At 41.0% G+C, this 19,711-nt stretch overlaps 2 protein-coding genes across 3 annotated transcripts in view; one reads left to right on the forward strand and one right to left on the reverse strand.

Annotated features, from left to right (window-relative positions):
- tfb1m (transcription factor B1, mitochondrial) overlaps positions 1 to 19,711 on the forward strand; it is a 65,420-nt gene that overhangs the window by 39,849 nt on the left and 5,860 nt on the right. The window lies entirely within an intron of this gene.
- Positions 5,162 to 9,386, reverse strand: LOC124855689 (claudin-20). The gene has a single exon (XM_047345689.1). The coding sequence runs from the start codon at positions 9,384 to 9,386 to the stop codon at positions 8,658 to 8,660; it is 729 nt and encodes a 242-aa protein (XP_047201645.1). The 3' UTR covers positions 5,162 to 8,657.

Below are 19,711 nucleotides of genomic sequence, written 5' to 3' on the forward strand. Positions count from 1 at the left end.
ACTCCAACCAACAGGGAGGGAGGAAGGCTCCCTCCCTGATAACCTAAGCCACTCTAACTATAAGCTTTATCAAAAAGGAAAGTTTTAAGCCTAGCCTTAAAAGTAGACAGGGTGTCTGCCTCACGGACTAAAACTGGGAGCTGGTTCCACAGGAGAGGAGCCTGATAACTAAAGGATCTGCCTCCCTACTGCCTTCTACTTCTAGAGACTCTAGGAACCACCAGTAAACCTGCAGTCTGAGAACGAAGTGCTCTGTTAGGAACATATGGAACAATCAGATCTCTGATGTATGATGAAGCTAGATCATTAAGGGCTTTATATGTGAGGAGGAGAATTTTAAATTCTATTCTGGATTTAACAGGGAACCAATGAAGGGAAGCTAAAATAGGAGAAATATGATCTCTCTTTTTAATTTTCATCAGAACTCTTGCTGCAGCATTTTGAATCAGCTGAAGGCTTTTAACTGCATTTTGTGGACATCCTGATAGTAAAGAATTACAATTGTCCAGCCTTGAAGTAACAAATGCATGGACTAGTTGTTCAGCGTCATTCCTGGATAGGATATTTCTAATTTTGGCAATGTTCCGGAGATGAAAGAAGGAAATCCTAGAAACCTGTTTAATATGGGATTTAAATGACATGTCCTGGTCAAAAATAAACACCAAAGTTTTTTACTTTATTATCAGAGGTCAATTTAATGCCATCCAGGTTCATCAGAGGGAACACTTCCTTAAATAATTTGGTTGGGATTGGGTCTAACATACAAGTTGAAGGTTTAGATGAAGCTAATATTTCTGATAACTCAGGAAGCTCCACTGGATCAAAGCAGTCCAAACACAAATCAGGTTCTGCAGTTATTTCCAATGTTGTCTCACTTGCTGAGGATGAAGTAATCATCTTCGGGAGTATATCAAAGATTTTCTTTTTAATAGAATCAATTTTATTTAAGAAGAATCCCATAAAGTCATGACTGGTGAGAGCTAAGGGAATGGATGGCTCAACAGAGCTATGACTCTGTATAAGTTTAGCAACTGTACTAAAGAGAAACCTAGGATTATTCTTGTTCTCTTCTATTAATGATGAGAAATAAGCTGTTCTAGCTTGGCGAAGTGTCTTTTTATACAACAGTAGGCTATTTTTCCAGATTAAGTAGGAATCCTCTAAGTGTGTAGAGCGCCATTTTCTCTCCAATTTTCTAACATTGTGCTTTAAAGTACGCAGCTCTGAATTAAACCAAGGAGCTAGCCTCCTATGAATGATTACCTTTTTTTTCAAGGGGGCTGCATTGTCTAATACATCACGCAATGATGAAGAAACACTATGAACAAAAGAATCAATTTGTGAAGGGGCAGAAACAGAATTATTGCCCTCCACTGTGCTTTTCAGTGATAATGAGGAAATTAAAAGTGGAACAGATTCTTTAAAGGTTGTTACAGCATCGCCTGATAATGATCTACTATAATGAAATTTTCTTTCAGGTGTGGAGTACTCGGTTAAATTAAACTCAAAGGTTATTAAGAAATGGTCAGACAGGACAGGGTCAGCTGTTTGTTTTTCTGTTGAAATAAAAGTATCCGTTGAATTGGAGCATATGCTTCTGTGTTGTTGAGTCCGACCTAACTCAGTCCAGTAAAATCCAGTCACAGTGATGGATCTCTTCTCCATGACCTTATGTGGCCCACCATCAGGCATAGCGGAGGTGAAAATCAACTCTGAGGAACCGGACTGTTTCCTTACCTCCTGCCACTCTTCTTACACACATCTACCCAATATTCATATCTAGTAAACGGGGTCAAACGCTGTATCAAGACAGGATCTCAAAATGTTACAGACCAATGGTGAAGGAGACCCAAAAATAATCTTCCTTCTATTCCTCTTCTGAAACAAAATGCAAGGGTTGGCATAGCTGGTTTATGAGGACTCCAAAGATGATGCTCCTAATGAACCATACAAAGTTCACTCAGAGTTGGTGCTCAATTTAGGAAATTAGGGTCCATTAAGCTATTCATCATGCAGCATGCAGGTATGTAGGGGATATTATAAAGCTGCGAATAGGCAAAGCAGTCCTTAAAAACACTTTTAGGAAAGTCAGTGGAAAACAAGTGGGTGTAAGTTTTAGGAGAAACATTCAGAAATCCCTCTGCCCAGAAACATTCTTTAGCACATTCTGTGGGATCCCAAGGCATTCCCAGACACTAGAAGGGTCCCCCCAGTAAATTCTGGGGTCTCTTCCCAGTGAGATGTGCCTAGAAAACCTCAAACATTTGGTGCCCAGGAGGCATCTTTATCAGACAATCCCAAAATGGATAACCATCAATCTGTTATCTATCTGCTTTCTTTAATGTGAACAAGGTTGACGTGTTTTGGCTAAATCAGATGCCTGAACATCCTCAAATGACTCAAATTACATTAGGGAAACCCCTCGAAGCGGAGGAGCAGTGACTCTACTGGGTTGAGCCCAGCCACCCCTGACAACCGGTGGGTCATTTCAGCCATTTGTGTCTGGGATCTTGATCTTTAAATCAGGAACACGACGACAAGATAATTTCTGCTTGAAGCAGAGACTGAACCATGATCCAGAGGGAACAGTTAATCTGTGTCCGGGTTAGAACCATGGCCTAAGTGGAGCTGACTCTTCAGGCGCAGGAGCCACCATCATCTGTATAAAGCAATGATGCGATCCCAAACTTCACTGGACTACACCATCAAACAACCTAAAAAAAAGAATTTATCATTAAAACCTGATTTAAGTTATAAAATCCCCTTATTCTATGGGTTAAGATGGGCTAAGAATAAGCGGACCCAGTTGGGAATTTTCTTTGGGTTTCTACGACAAACCTATTTAAGGCGGCGCATAACATTTTCATTGATCAGTGTCATTAAAGAAAGTATAGATTACAAAATACGAAGCCTCCTCCACCTTCATCTTGCAGAAATCCTCAAGGTTGAGCTCGCTGCCCGAGGCTCAAAGCGGAGATACTGAAAGGCTTTCTTTGAACTGTCGGCCTGTATTGTTTTCCTTCAACCGCTGCTTTTATCATCTCTGTCGCTTTTTACTGCCTTTGTCAGCAGTTTACTGCTCAGCCAAGGTCGTTGCTATTATTCCAGCAGCTTCACGTGAACGTTGGGAATACAACAGAGCTGCTTTGACAAAGGAAGGTCATTCCCCCTCAGCGCCAATGGCAGCTTTAAACCTCCAGTATACCACCTTTGTGAGCATGACTGCCTCCCAGAACAAAAAGACACACATGGTGGTGACATACTGCTGCCATTTAGTGCTCAATTTATTTTGGGAATAGGGGTGTGTGTTTTGCTTTTGTCACATTAATGCCAAATCTTCTTTTATTCCTTTCTTTATCCTTTGGTGGGCTGTCTGTTGACTGAGTCAGAAAGGTTAACCAAATAATCTGAATTTTAACATGGAAGAAGAGCTCAAGTCGAAGGCTGTAGCATAATTAACCTCTGCCTGAAACAGACGAGCGCTCACCTCACTGTCTCCCGTCTAAAGCTAACTTCCCAAATCTTTCATAGTGACAACTCTGGGTGAAATCCTTTGATAAGAAATGTAGGTTAAATACACAGAGAAGCAGATTCTTAGCGGTTCCCCATGAGAGGAGCAGATATTTGATGCACAGTCTTGTTGCGTAAGCAGAAGGAGTGTGTGCATGAGAAAGAGATAATTTAATAATCCATGGTATTTTCTCACTCGAGTAATGAGGAGACTCCAATCAGTTTTAATGAAATGCCAGATTCTAACTAATTTAATATAGGTTCCATGTGAAGTTTTCAGGCTACAAGATGCAGGAATTAAATGGCAAAATCTGCATGTCTCAAGACATTTTAATGCAGCACCCGTTATACACTTTAATCATTTTCTTTTTGTGAAACACACCAACAGAAACTGTATCTATATATCTTGATGATGTCAAATAAATTTTATGTTTATAAAAATGTTTCTATTTTCTTGGTGTATTTACTTTTATTTAAACATTTTTGGCTGAATCTTCGAGTAGATGCAGTAAAAACAATTATTTTTGTTGTTATTCAGACATTTTAATAAGAATCAGATTAATTTTGTTATTAAAGCTAAAGAAAATGTTTCAGGTCTTTAAAACTTATTTTTTCATGTCTACAACCACTTATACCTCTTAAAGGTTTTCCTATATGTTACGCTACAATCACAAACTCCAGTGTATTTTATTGAGATTATATATAATAGACCAACCTCTGACCAGCTTCCCTTTGCCTGCTGAAGAAGAGCATCTCCACAGCATGATGGTACTACCACAAATTTTAACAGTTGGGGTGATTTATTTTAGGGTAATGTGGGTTTTTTTCTTAACAAACTATATTTTGCACATCTGACCTGATCAGCTTCTCCCACATGTTTGTTCTGTTCCCTGCTTTTGTTGTGGCAACCTTCTTGCTTAAAAAGGTTTTATACTGGCCATGAGGCAATTTTTGTTGGTCTACTACATAAAATCCCCCAAAAACATGTTGATCTGTTGATAAAATTCCATCAAATGCAAAAACAAATTCAAGGGATATGAATAATTTTGTGAGGCACTGTATCTCCAATAGTCAATGGGCAAGATGTTGTCTTTTACAGAGCAATAGAGAAAATTTTACTTTAATCGACACAGGAGCATAAGGGCAATTTGGTGTTTTTAGTTCATCTAATTGCTATATTTTAGGACCGTGGTAGGGAAGCAGACTATATCCACAAAACCCTCACATGCACCCAGAAAAATGTCAAAAATGAAATAAAATCAAAAATTAAGTTCTATATTTATTAAATATCTATTAAAAAAATTGAAGCAGCTGTCAGTCTGGGACTAATACAGTCTTTACAAGGTAAAAAGAAACGGTAATAACTCTAACTCTTGTATTAGCTAACGCCCATATTTACCCAAGCAGTATCTGGAAAAGCTTTTGGGAATAATATTAGGGAAACCCTTACTTTAAAAATCTATTTCTACCCAGTTATATTTTATGGATGCCACTTTTGAGTTCAACTTATAGTGCAGTAATATTTTTTTATGCTGCGTTTGTAAAAACTGGCTTCCTGTTTACTCTCAGAATAGCCTGTAGCAGCCGGAAATCTGTTGGTTTGGAAGAAGCTGAACGATTCTGATTAAAAACACAAATAAGACCAAAGCTGTAAGCTTTCACAAAATAGTTTTATTGGTAAAAAATAGAACTACTTGCACAAGCACATTGAGACAACTGTATCAGAACTTGTGAACTGCTCATCATCACAAATATGCTGTGGCAACGTAAGAAGTGCTAAAGCATTCACAAAAATAAGCTGCGGTTATCAAATAAATCCAACTTCTCTGTACAGTTTACGCAGGAGTTATAACTGTAGACTTTAAGGACCTAGTCACGTTGCACTCTGGCCATTTATAAGCAAATAAAATTGCGTGCTGATGATTAAGCTGCACAGCCACTAAAAGGAGAGAAATCTCTAGCTGGTATTTCCCTGCTGAATCCCATCAGACGGAAATTGCTCACTTTTATTTGTCCAGAGTGCCCACTCTTGTGTTATGTGTTCATACTGGTCCAGAGAGCCTGGAATACTCGTTTATTTGAACCAAACTGCTGTCAAATAGTAAAACAAATTAAAAGTGCACTGAGTAGTCTTCTTATAAAGAAGATATGGCATGGCCATGGTGTTTTATCTTACACTGAAACAATCTGAAGGATGAGTCCTCCAAACAAACAAGGAACACAATCCTTAAAATCAGACACTTGTGTACAGTTGTCACAGACCAGATTTCCTGATATCAATACGTTTTTAAAGTCCAACACTAGGAGTGCCTTGAAAATGTAATCATATACCCCATGAAGTCTTTCCCGTTTTTTAATCCCATCACACCAGAAACTTCCATGCATTTAATCTTGTAATAAACTAACATGAAGTGGTACATCATTCTGAAGAAAAATGGTTTCCATATAAAAATGTATCAATGGCTTACACACTACAAACTGGTTTGCTAATGGTTTCCTTCAGGCCACTATAGATAAAGCTTTGTGTAATGGATGATTTATATTTTCCCTCTCCATAGATTCTCCCACCTGAGCTGGGGGTCTCTGCAGCTCCTCCGAGTTACCATTGGCCTCTTGGCTGCTTTACTGGTTAAGGCTCAGTAGGGCTTCACAAAAACAGGAAAAGATGCAAGTGTGCTACTATTACTGAATACTACATTGACAATATCAATTACGGTAGCTACAGAAATATTGCATCTCAGCTGTTCTATGCAGTTGTGATATTGCTACGATCGTCTATCAAATACAATTTCAATAGAATACATAGAAGTTTGTGGTTGTAGATAAAGGGGTTAAAGGGAATACTTTTACACGGCACTGTAGTCATTAATGGCTCAGACTCTGTGGAGTCTTGCTGTGCTTTGAGGGGAATGAGGAATAAGGAGGATTTAAAATAACCCTCGAAAGCTGCAAATGACTGTACACAAGCATCTATTCTGGCAGAACAAATCCCAAATCATATATTTTCAAATGTAAAATTCATAGAAAAATAAACAGAAAAACTCCAGATAATATTAAAATTCGTCATTATGAGACAATTTGGCACATTCTCAAACACATAACGTGTCAGTATTAGCTGATGACATGGCACATTCTTTACTAGTTGTATTGCATTTATCAGCTGTGGTGCCTGGGCAGTGGGTTACTGTCAGGTGGGCAGTTCTGAGTCGTGCCACTTTTGGCCCTACGGGGCTGCCATGGTTGCCAGCGGTGCCCACTGAGGTGCCTGTGGTGTGCTGGCAGCTGCCTGCAGGTGGCAGGCTGGGCTCAGCCATCTGCTCTCCCCCAGGAAGCTGCATGTTTATGAGAGAAAAGGAGAGAATGTGCAGTTCTATACATCCCTGCCTGCTTCATGCACAAACACAATATTCCTCCCCTCCAAGTCAAAGTGAAGACTCTCCCTGTAATATAACCATGAAAGCGTAGCCCTGCAACTGACACATGATTAGGCAGGTGTGGGTGGGGAAGAAGAGTTCTGTTTATTTGTGCCTGGTGTGGATGTGCATTTGAGGAGGACACGCTTTCAGCATGCATCAGCGTTCTCCGGTCAGGGATCACATCCATGTGACAGCTGACACAAACAGGCCAGGGTGAACGAGTTGGAGAGAGAAAAGAATAGGAGCGACTGGTGGGACACAAGGAATGGTGTGGCTAGTGGGATAATGAAGTGGACGCAACTTAAGACGGAGAGCTTCTGCAGGTGAAACTGGTAACATATGCGCACTGCTGCTGACGCACTTGGAAAACAAGTCACATATGCGGAATGACTCAAACCTTTTTTAGTCGTCTGCCACACAGCTATCCACTTGACCCAAGGAGCCTCCCGTTCTCGTTTTCAAACATCCCCCTGCAATGCTGAACCATTAAATGTCTGCTTCAATGAGGACATTGTAAAAAATGGTTGCAGAGAAGAACGTCTTTTAAAAGCTTTAACCAGAGATGCATCTGAAGAAACTGTAAGCAGGGGGCTTGACGGCATAATAGGATGCCCCTTCTGAAAGAACTTCTGTGACTGACGGATAATAAAGATATTTAAATGGGAATTCTGTCTCCATGGCAGTGAAGAGGCGGTCGACGAGAGTGAAAAGCACATGCGAGAAGCCTCTGAATGTTTACTGGTGTGGGTGTAAATGTCTTCAATGGATTTTTGATGGGGAAGGTTGCAGCTTACACACAGGTTGATTGTGTCTGTATGAGAATATGAAAACGTCCACTCTGCTGAAGCGGTGAATGTCTTTCCTGCAAAATTTCTCTCCCTTTCTCTCATATTTCCACCTGCAGAGTGAAACGCGGGCATCTGTTTGGTTGCCCATGTCTTCTTTGTTAGATGCAGCCCAGCAGCCCCACTTCCTTTCCTCCTGACAGTCCTCTTTGAAAACTTCCAGCAGGGTTAATGTTTCTACAGCTTTGTTTTCAGGCACAGGCAATGTGTGGTTCAGTCGTTCTACCAGGCATTCCAATCTACTAATATGCAGACAGGCTCCACACGGCATGCTTTAGAGGCAAAAATATCAACATCCTTTTAGAAGCTAACACAAATATCACCTTTTTTAAATTTCAATCAATTCAAGGTTGCATTCTAGCAGATATGTATGGCAAAAAAAAAAATGGCTTACTATGGAAGAGGTTTTACTTTCTGCTCTCTGTTTTATATTGCCTATTTAGTCAAATATGGGAAGGGAGGGGGCTATCGATATGAACGATTGTAAATAGCAGCTAAACGATTGCTTATTTTCTTTCTATTCAAAGCTTTGGTGAGGAGGGGGGAAATCTTCACCAACGGCTTCCTTATTTGCGTAATCCATTCCCCGGAGAGCTTTTTCTGTGATTTACTGATGAAGAATCTGCATTTAGTTGGGAGCTTCCTTCAGTTCTGCAGCACGAATCCTGCCTCCTTACACATTTGCGCTGTTTCTTTCAAAGGCGCTGCACAGGGAATACCTCCACCACTTGTGCTTGCAAAACAGACTAAAAGGAGCCAGAAATGAATTCAAAGTTGTTGCCCTCCTCTTATTGCTTTTCCACTTCAGTTTGGAGTAAAGCCCAATGTTCAGCATTAAGTGTGACGTTTTCTTCCTCAGGCTTGGCTCCCTACAGCTGCTGCTTTATTACACGTAATCCTGCAGGCTGTAGCCAGTCTTGTTGTCTAAGGGGGACAGAGAGCAGTACTGGTGCTGGAGCTCCTGCTGTTGCTGGAGCAGCTGCTGTTGCTGCTGCTGGAGCAGCAGTTTGTCCGGCGGAGGAAGCAGAACCAGGTCCTGAGGGCCGTGCCTCTTCCCCGGGCAGGACATGCAGAATATGGACCCCCCCACAAAAAGAAAACCTGCTGAAACAAAGGCCACATACACGGCACCCCCAGGCTCAAACTTATTGCTCTCGGGCACGCTGGAGTCCAAGAAGTTTGTGATGACCTCCTTTGTAAACCAAGAAGCAGGCACCAGACAAAGAAAGCCAGCAGTGACAAAGCACCCCCCGCTGGCTATGGCGGCGTGTCGCTTGGAGCGCCGTCCACCTCCCCAGCGTGTGCATTTCAGTCCCAGAGAAGCAAGGCAGAGGCCCATGGCAGCCAGCACGCAGCAGAGCACCATGGTGGTGCGAGCAGTCTGCAAGTATGCAGGAAGTGAAAGCACCGAATACTTGAGCGTGCAGCTGAACATGCCGGTGCTATACCAGGTGCAGTCCATCCACAGCCCCTGCATCTGCGAGATTGCCGTGATGATGTTGGAGCCCACGTCCGCGCTGACTTTCCAGTTGGGCAGCAGGGTGGCCACCATGGCACCCATGATGCCCAACAGCGCCAGGACAAATCCAAATATCTGCATGCCCGTGGATGCCATGCTCCTGCTCAAGTCAACGCTGCTGCCTCTGCCGTTGTCCTCTCCGGGCAGCATTCACCCAGCGCCAGCCAGGCTTGTTGACCAGTCTGCCTGGCTGCTTTTCTTAACCTCGCTTCTCCAGCTGCAGCTCCACTGGACTAAGGTAGAGAGAGCGAAATGAGAAACTGAATTGAACTATATCTTTTTTCTCAGCTTATTCACCTCACACATACAGACACTTTTTTTTATGGCTGAAAACAAAGGACACCATGGGACTAAGGTGGAAGACGTTGACTCTGGCTGACAGTAGGTAATCAAAACACTGGACTCTGCTGTGCATTCTTGTCTCCTAATCTTTAGCACAGCCACATAGTCTGGAGAGTGAGAAAGGAGTTGGGGTATTTGCATTGCAATAGCTATGTGGACTTAAAGCTGCAGTGTCCTCACCTCATAGCTGTACTATCTATACTTTCTTTTCTGAAAGCCAGTTTTCTCAAGGTGAGATCGCGCAATAATCCAACCTGATTATACATGTCTTATTTTTTTTTTATTTTTATAAAAAATAACAAAATCTTAGTTATGTTTTTAATTATTAATTAAAAACCTTCTGGCTCAGTCTGTTGTTTTTTTCTTTTTCTTTTTGTTTTGTTTTTTTCTTTATTTTTAATCCGACGATGCGACGCTAAAATAATTTCTTACCTCAACTGGTGCAGAGCTGGAGCCGACGCGTCACGTTTCTAGCAGTAATTCCCGTAAACACACACTGAAACACGGCAAGCTGCTGAGGTGAGGGGGCGAGGAGCACGGTTCAATCCGGACCACCGATCCATTCAAGCCATCCATTTCCTTAGCAACAGCGCGGAGAGAGACCACACAGGCTCGGCCGGAGCCTGTGAGAAAGTGACCGTAGCGCCTCTGCCGCCTCTCCCCTCCCCTCCTCTAGCCCGCCTCCCTCTCCCTTTCTTCGCCGTGTGTGTGTGTGTGTGTGTGTGTGTGTGTGTGTGAGAGAGAGAGAGGGAGAGGGAGCGCAGTCTGCCTCACAACTTCATCAGTGATTACACAGCAATGCGCCCTAATCACTACACGCAGTGCATGAGGCGCGTCTCAAACCGATTAACTGCTGCTTTAGTTGAACCGGTTTACAACGTTTTACCTAATGCTGCTGCCTCTAATTATTCATTTTGAAGTTTTTATTCCGGTTTAACATTTTTATTCTGGACACGCAAAATACTCCACCACTTATAAGCGAAATTCCGCACAAGAAAGCAGTTGTTTGGACATTAACTAGCGTAAATTTAAGATCGCTACGTGTTTGGAAAAGGAATGTTTAAGGAAATTGGCATCCAATTTTAGCAACATAAATACAGGGCTTTTATGGAGTCAGGACCATCTTTTATGAACTTGAAATTTAGGTCCACCTCACTAAACTTTATTATTATGTAAAAGTTAATTTATTGCAGTGATTCTAATGTAGTGATACTCATAGATTACCCACAGAGAACATTTTTTATTGAATAAGGCTTACAGCTAATAAAAACCTAAATCTAGTTTTGTCAGAAACTAGATTTAGAGTAACCTTCATCTCTAGAAACTAGAAACTTTGTTAAAAGGTTCAAGGAGATATACTTTTGCAAACTACTGTAAAAGATGTCACATTTTTACATTAAACTGCAGCAATTATAATGCTGCGATGCTGCTCTTACAAGATAAGACGTGAAAAAGATGTAAACTGATGATAATATTTCTAATCACAGACTTACTGCACAACTGGGGTAGGGGATCTAATTTAGACAAAAGAAATGGCTGCTGCCTTTAAGTTTGCCAGTCCAGAGGTGCATGTTTGCCCCGCCATGCCAAAACTGACCATCCCCAGAGCATCGTCTTCCTCAGTCAGCAGGAGGCTAAAACACACAGCTGCTACCCTGTCTTTCCTGTCCTTTCTGTGGAGGACGTGCATCAGAGGAGGGACCGGCTTGGATGGCCTTGATTCATGAATGACAAAGCGGACAAAATAATAGAGAGTGGGGATCAGAGAGGATTAATCAACCTGATATGCTTCTAAATGCAGATGTGTGATATTTTTTTATTGCTTCATGGGCTAATGAACCGTAAGCCTGTTCCTGATCTACAGCGTGGTGCTCAGCCTTTGGTTGCTCTGTATACAAGTCCTTCTCAAAAAATTAGCATATTGTGATAAAGTTCATTATTTTCCATAATGTCATGATGAAAATTTAACATTCATATATTTTAGATTCATTGCACACTAACTGAAATATTTCAGGTCTTTTATTGTCTTATTACGGATGATTTTGGCATACAGCTCATGAAAACCAAAAATTCCTATCTCACAAAATTAGCATATCATTAAAAGGGTCTCTAAATGAGCTATGAACCTAATCATCTGAATCAACGAGTTAACTCTAAACACCTGCAAAAGATTCCTGAGGCCTTTAAAACTTCCAGCCTGGTTCATCACTCAAAACCCCAATCATGGGTAAGACTGCCGACCTGACTGCTGTCCAGAAGGCCACTATTGACACCGTCAAGCAAGAAGGTAAGACACAGAAAGAAATTTCTGAACGAATAGTCTGTTCCCAGAGTGCTGTATCAAGGCACCTCAGTGGGAAGTCTGTGGGAAGGAAAAAGTGTGGCAGAAAACGCTGCACAACGAGAAGAGGTGACTGGACCCTGAGGAAGATTGTGGAGAAGGGCCGATTCCAGACCTTGGGGGACCTGTGGAAGCAGTGGACTGAGTCTGGAGTAGAAACATCCAGTGTCATCGTGCACAGGCATGTGCAGGAAATGGGCTACAGGTGCCGCATTCCCCAGACCTGGGCTACAGAGAAGCAGCACTGGACTGTTGCTCAGTGGTCCAAAGTACTTTTTTTGGATGAAAGCAAATTCTGCATGTCATTCGGAAATCAAGGTGCCAGAGTCTGGAGGAAGACTGGGGAGAAGGAAATGCCAGAAGTCCAGTGTCAAGTACCCACAGTCAGTGATGGTCTGGGGTGCCGTGTCAGCTGCTGGTGTTGGTCCACTGTGTTTTATCAAGGGCAGGGTCAATGCAGCTAGCTATCAGGAGATTTTGGAGCACTTCATGCTTCCATCTGCTGAAAAGCTTTATGGAGATGAAGATTTCATTTTTCAGCACGACCTGGCACGTGCTCACAGTGCCAAAACCACTGGTAAATGGTTTACTGACCATGGTATCACTGTGCTCAATTGGCCTGCCAACTCTCCTGACCTGAACCCCATAGAGAATCTGTGGGATATTGTGAAGAGAACATTGAGAGACTCAAGACCCAACACTCTGGATGAGCTAAAGGCCGCTATCGAAGCGTCCTGGGCCTCCATAAGACCTCAGCAGTGCCACAGGCTGATTGCCTCCATGCCACGCCGCATTGAAGCAGTCATTTCTGCAAAAAGATTCCAGACCAAGTATTGAGTGCATAACTGTACATGATTATTTGAAGGTTGACGTTTTTTGTATTAAAAAACACTTTTCTTTTATTGGTCGGATGAAATATGCTAATTTTGTGAGATAGAAATTTTGGGTTTTCATGAGCTGTATGCCAAATTCATCCGTATTAAGACAATAAAGGACCTGAAATATTTCAGTTAATGTGCAATGAATCTAAAATATATGAATATTAAATTTTCATCATTACATTATAGAAAATAATGAACTTTATCACAATATGCTAATATTTTGAGAAGGACCTGTAAATAAGGTGCCTGTAGGTGACTGGTTAAAGTATTGACCTGTTAGCTTAATTCAGCTGTCCACCCTGCACTTTTTTTTTCCTAAACTACCCCTAAGAGATCTTTTTCTTCAAATGAGATCTGGCCAACATGCAGGATGGTGCACGCAGTCGACCTTCAGCAGCACTACAGTCCCAGAACTCCTCGTGGGATGCCGCCACCGCAGCAATTTTCTACTTTCCCGCAGAGACACTACAGCCAGCCTGGCATGTGTGATACTTCTCATTGTAACAGATGAGATCTTAAGTGCTGATGCTGTGTTGTTCTTTTGGGAGCCAGATGAATAAATAAATGGATCATTCAGGGAATGGATGAAAGGAGAGAAAAAGTGGAAGGAGAGAAGAGCAAAATGCAGTTGACATGAACCCAGTGAGTGCAGATGTGCGAGGCTGTGATGTGCGAAGATGTTGCAGGCTGTTGTGAGTGTGGTCCCCTTTGTTTTATCACCCCACAGCAGAGCTCTCAAGCTTCTACTGCAGCATAGCTCTGAGGCACAGCCACACTCCCTTTTGCCCACATGGGGGGCTTTTATCGATCAATTTGCATTTTCCTCTTTTATGTTCTTTCTTTGCGTAATTGGTTTTCGTGCTTATGGTCTTGCAAGGACAGTTTGTTCACAGATTAGATGCAAGGTGTTGTCTGATAGCTATGATGTAGCTGTCAACACAGTATTTGTACAGAAACGCTAAAGTCCAATTTCAATTTGAATATACAGGTGTATCTTAATGAATTGGAATATTATAGAAAAGTTAATTTATTTCAGCAATTAAACTCAAAAATCTGATTTTTTTTTTACACACAGAGTGGTATATTTCGACTCTTTATTTCTGTTTATATTAATGATTATGGTTTACAGACAATGAAAACTCAAAATGCAGTTTCTTAGAAAATTAGAATTTTCCTGAGGAAAAAGGATGTAAAAAGTAAAAAGGATGTTTAATACCGAAATATGGGCCTACTGAAAAGGATCTCTACGTACTGAACAGTACAGGTCCTTCTCAAAATATTAGCATATTGTGATAAAGTTCATTATTTTCCATAATGTAATGATGAAAATTTAACATTCATATATTTTAGATTCATTGCACACTAACTGAAATATTTCAGGTCTTTTATTGTCTTAATACGGATGATTTTGGCATACAGCTCATGAAAACCCAAAATTCCTATCTCACAACATTAGCATATCATTAAAAGGGTCTCTAAATGAGCTATGAACCTAATCATCTGAATCAACGAGTTAACTCTAAACACCTGCAAAAGATTCCTGAGGCCTTTAAAACTCCCAGCCTGGTTCATCACTCAAAACCCCAATCATGGGTAAGACTGCCGACCTGACTGCTGTCCAGAAGGCCACTATTGACACCCTCAAGCAAGAGGGTAAGACACAGAAAGAAATTTCTGAACGAATAGGCTGTTCCCAGAGTGCTGTATCAAGGCACCTCAGTGGGAAGTCTGTGGGAAGGAAAAAGTGTGGCAGAAAACGCTGCACAACGAGAAGAGGTGACCGGACCCTGAGGAAGATTGTGGAGAAGGGCCGATTCCAGACCTTGGGGGACCTGCGGAAGCAGTGGACTGAGTCTGGAGTAGAAACATCCAGAGCCACCGTGCACAGGCGTGTGCAGGAAATGGGCTACAGGTGCCACATTCCCCAGGTCAAGCCACTTTTGAACCAGAAACAGCGGCAGAAGCGCCTAACCTGGGCTACAGAGAAGCAGCACTGGACTGTTGCTCAGTGGTCCAAAGTACTTTTTTTGGATGAAAGCAAATTCTGCATGTCATTCGGAAATCAAGGTGCCAGAGTCTGGAGGAAGACTGGGGAGAAGGAAATGCCAAAATGCCAGAAGTCCAGTGTCAAGTACCCACAGTCAGTGATGGTCTGGGGTGCCGTGTCAGCTGCTGGTGTTGGTCCACTGTGTTTTATCAAGGGCAGGGTCAATGCAGCTAGCTATCAAGAGATTTTGGAGCACTTCATGCTTCCATCTGCTGAAAAGCTTTATGGAGATGAAGATTTCATTTTTCAGCACGACCTGGCACCTGCTCACAGTGCCAAAACCACTGGTAAATGGTTTACTGACCATAGTATCACTGTGCTCAATTGGCCTGCCAACTCTCCTGACCTGAACCCCATAGAGAATCTGTGGGATATTGTGAAGAGAACGTTGAGAGACTCAAGACCCAACACTCTGGATGAGCTAAACGCTGCTATCGAAGCATCCTGGGCCTCCATAAGACCTCAGCAGTGCCACAGGCTGATTGCCTCCATGCCACGCCGCATTGAAGCAGTCATTTCTGCAAAAGGATTCCCGACCAAGTATTGAGTGCATAACTGTACATGATTATTTGAAGGTTGACGTTTTTTGTATTAAAATCACTTTTCTTTTATTGGTCGGATGAAATATGCTAATTTTGTGAGATAGGAATTTTGGGTTTTCATGAGCTGTATGCCACAATCATCCATATTAAGACAATAAAAGACCTGAAATATTTCAGTTAGTGTGCAATGAATCTAAAATATATGAATGTTAAATTTTCATCATTACATTATAGAAAATAATGAACTTTATCACAATATGCTAATATTTTGAGAAGGACCTGTATATGCACTCAATACTGGGTTGGGCGCTTTTTGCATGAATTAATACATCACTGCAGTGTGGCATGGAGACAATCAGCCTCAGGCTCTGCTGACGTGTGAACAGCCTTCAGCTCATCTGCATTGTTGGGTCTGGTGTCTCTCATCTTTCACACCACACAGAGCATTAGGTCACGTCAGTTTGCTGGCCAATCAGGCACAGTGGCCGTTAAACCAGGTATTGATCATTTTGGCATAATGAGCAGGAATTAAGTGCTACTGAAAAATTAAATCAGCAACCCCATAAGCAATGTTCCTGCACACTCTGTTTAGGTTTAACTCCTCATCTAATGTCCTTTATCTTTTATTTGACACCCCTTCAATTTAACTGTAACATTAGGCCATCAGTATTTTGGTTTTTAAGTTTCTGGGTGAAAACCCACAAATACATGCACACACATTTAAAGATCAAAATAGGACCATCTCACACTTTTATTTTACCATTTAACATTTTTAAAAATTTTGTAGATAACATTGACAAACTGTTCTCAAGCATCAGATTATAAAATGGATTTGATGTTTGTTAGTTCAGAAGACAACAAAAGCAGTGAAACTGCCCTTTAACAAAATGTAAAGTAAGACTCCAGCTTCAGCAGATGTTATTTCATGCTCTTTCATATGTGAAATATGCAGACAATAAATGAAACATGTCTACTGTGTGAGAGGTTTCATACAAAATAATTTGTATTCAAATATTCTAATTATCAAAACCGTGAGATGAATCTGGAAATTTATAAAATTATTGGAAAATGCATATGAACCCTGCATAAACCCTATCTGCAGTGTGGAAGAATGAGATGCTCTAAAATGTTTGTTCTCAATCTCTTAATTAAGCTTTGCTTCACAATTTTCTCAAGGCCATCACCTGTTACTTGTGCAAATTTTTTCTACTACACTTTTTCCTTCCATTAAACTTTCCATTAATATGCCTGAATGCAGCAGTCTAAACCGACAGCTTCTTTAGCAGATTCCCTTTTGTGGCTATTGTGTGTAGGAAACTGTCTAGTAAGGAGTATTATCTATAATTTGAAGTAACATTACTTATTTATTGCTTTTATGTAATATTCTAATTTTTAGATAACCTAATTTTGAGTTTTATTAAGTATAAGCCATAATCATGAAAATGACCCATAAGAATCAATTTAATTATGACCGTGTAATGAAATTATGTATGAGTTTCATTATAAATATCCCGTCAAAGTTTTTATTCCCATGCTGTCCTTATTTTCCAGCACAGTAAATTGCATATTTCAGGGCAAGGTTCAGGCTTTTCTATGACGAAAGCATCTCTCAAAGGAGCTGATCTTGTTGAAAACCAAAGGGGCAGTCTTGAATGTCCTCTACGCATGTCATGGGTAATTTTTGTTTTTTTCCAGGAAATCAAAGCCCTTTCTTCTTCTTGCCCATAAACTATCAAAGTCCTGGTATCTTTTTCTGGCACAGACTGCTGCCTTATCCTCCTTCAAAAGGCTGCTTCCTTCCAATGATGTCACTGAGTTTGTCTTCTTCAGGTATTATGATGACTAATGCAGCTCTTACAGTTTTGGTTGCATGTTCTCTGTGAGCTTCTCTCTTTTATATTCCCTGGCTGTTTTAGAGCTTTCTTCCATCCCCCTTCTTCTCCTCGGTACCTTCCATTATGTAAGCACAAGTGCCGGTGGTTCAGGTGGTGCCCCAGGGCCCCTGCCATCTCATCTTGGTTACGCTTAGAGGGACATGACAAATTGCTGCTCACACCCCATCGGGCAAGAACTCGCAGGGAAAGACGCATCGGAGGTGGAATGGAAGAGAAAGGAGTAGGAGAATCATAGGGCAAAGCTGAAGTAATGGAGTTCCCTGCTGAGCTTTGCGAAGGTCAGACAGGAAATATGCTAATATGCTAGAATTTTAATATGTACGTGAAAGTTTTGTTCCCAAGTGGTAATAAAAATGTCTTGATCTGTGGACAGAAGGAGATAGAAACTTATCATATTTTCCTCAGAAAGCAGATTTTGTAAAAAGGAATACAAGGCATTAATGTGGGTTAATCAGATTAATTAGTATAAAATAGGATCAGAAGCAAAAGTTTAAAGTTTGTTTGAGCGTTTGAATTTGTCCCCCCAAACTGATTATGTTAAACCAATTAGAGCCAGAGAAAGATTAATAAATATATATTCTTATATAGTGTTTTAATAAGAAGGCTAAATCTGTGTTAAATTATTTAAATGAACGTCAAATAAATGGCTGACATCAGAGAACGGTTAGTCTCTATCCGGTTTACATTTGCTGACCTTTAAAGCAGCAGGAGAATTAGTCTGAACCAGAGAAGAAGACGAGATGTTTAACATTGTTTAACAAGATTAGAAAGTCCTCTGGCCTCGGAAAGTTATGGCAGCCAAGGCTAGAAATACACTTCCAGTCAAAGGTTTACATACACCCAACAGCAGCATGAATATCGCAATAATTGTTTAGATCTATCAAAATAATAATTGTCACAGCCTCCTAATATTTGGATAAATTGTTCTTAGCAAAGAAACCACATGCTTTTATTAACTTTAGCAAGATCCTGGCGTTATTCTGGTTTCCCTTATGGCCACTCTTCTCAAATGAGACAGTTTACTGCCACATATCCAACTTTAGAGCATAGCCTATACAGTCAGTCAGCAATACTCAGGTAGGCTAAAAATGTTGCTCAGTTGGTACACAGAGACCCAAAGTGCACCAAAAAATGTTAGTCAATCAGTCATTTAAAAGATGGGGTCACAGGGATAAAAGGTTGAGAAGGGAAACCCGCACCCTTAACTCACCACTACTAGCAATGCAGCAGAAATTGAAAGTGATTGTACTAGGCAAACTGTTTTTGTCCACTTGTGGTGATCCAATGTGAGATTTTGCCTGTTTTCTGTTCTTAGGTGATAGTAGTGCTACCCTGCCACTATAGCCCATCTTTTTCAAGGTTTGATATGCTGAAATATTGTATTCCATTATATCTTGATTATAATGAATGGGTACTAAAGCTACTTTTGGCTTTTTATCTACCCAGACCAGTCTGCCCACTCTCACTTGACATCAAAAACCTAATTTTGCCCACACAATACCTGCTCACTAGATATTTTCTTTTTTTCAGGCCATTCTCTGTAAACCTGAGAGATGGTTGTGTGTAAAAATCCTAATAGATCAGCAGTTTCTGGCACCAACAACCGTTTCATGTTCAGAGTCACTTGTAATGCTCTGTATGAACTTCAGCAAGTCATCTTCACAATATCTAAATGTATTGTGTTGCTTCCATCCATTTGGCTATTTGTTTTAACAAGCATATTGTTAGCCTCATAGCAGAATCACTTAATTCAAAATATGACTTATGCAATTATAATATGAGGCTAACGATATGCACTGGTGTAGCTAATAATGTAGCTGTGCATATTTGAGCTATTATGTGTAATTTAAACTATGTGGATAAAAAATTCAACTGAAATTGAATCTTGTGTAACCAGCACTTGTGTTTAAAGTCCCCACCCTGGGGAAGAAAAAAATCACCTTTTTTAAATGCATATTAAAGCTCAAACTCAAAATGACATTGATGCCCCATCATAAATGTATATGATTCTCTGACCAGAACTGTATGAGAGGTTTCTGTTTCTCACTAGAACAGCATGTCCGTAACACCTCCTGCAGAGGGGCCAGGTGATTTAAGATGGAGTTTCCTTGCATGTTGGGGTTATCGGGGAAGAATTAATGGCAGCCAACGGGATATATTACACTGGTGGTACCTAGTCGAGCCATGTAGCAAGGCCATACATAAATCATAGCAGCAAAGTGACTTGGACAAGCTGATGGGTGAAATGCTGCTGCCTGTATAGACCCAATATTGACTTTTTCCCTTTGCTCCTCTCCTAAATCATAAATTGTGGAATATAAATGGCCTAATTATTCCAGCAGAGAGTGAAATTAAAGGCATTCCTTTTTATTG

Source organism: Girardinichthys multiradiatus, chromosome 19 (genome assembly GCF_021462225.1).
Source record: "Girardinichthys multiradiatus isolate DD_20200921_A chromosome 19, DD_fGirMul_XY1, whole genome shotgun sequence".
Lineage (NCBI taxonomy): Eukaryota > Metazoa > Chordata > Actinopteri > Cyprinodontiformes > Goodeidae > Girardinichthys > Girardinichthys multiradiatus.

Bases quoted from the DNA above. Each gene is read 5' to 3' on its own strand.
- LOC124855689 (XM_047345689.1), bottom strand. From the start codon at position 9,386: ATGGCATCCACGGGCATGCAGATATTTGGATTTGTCCTGGCGCTGTTG.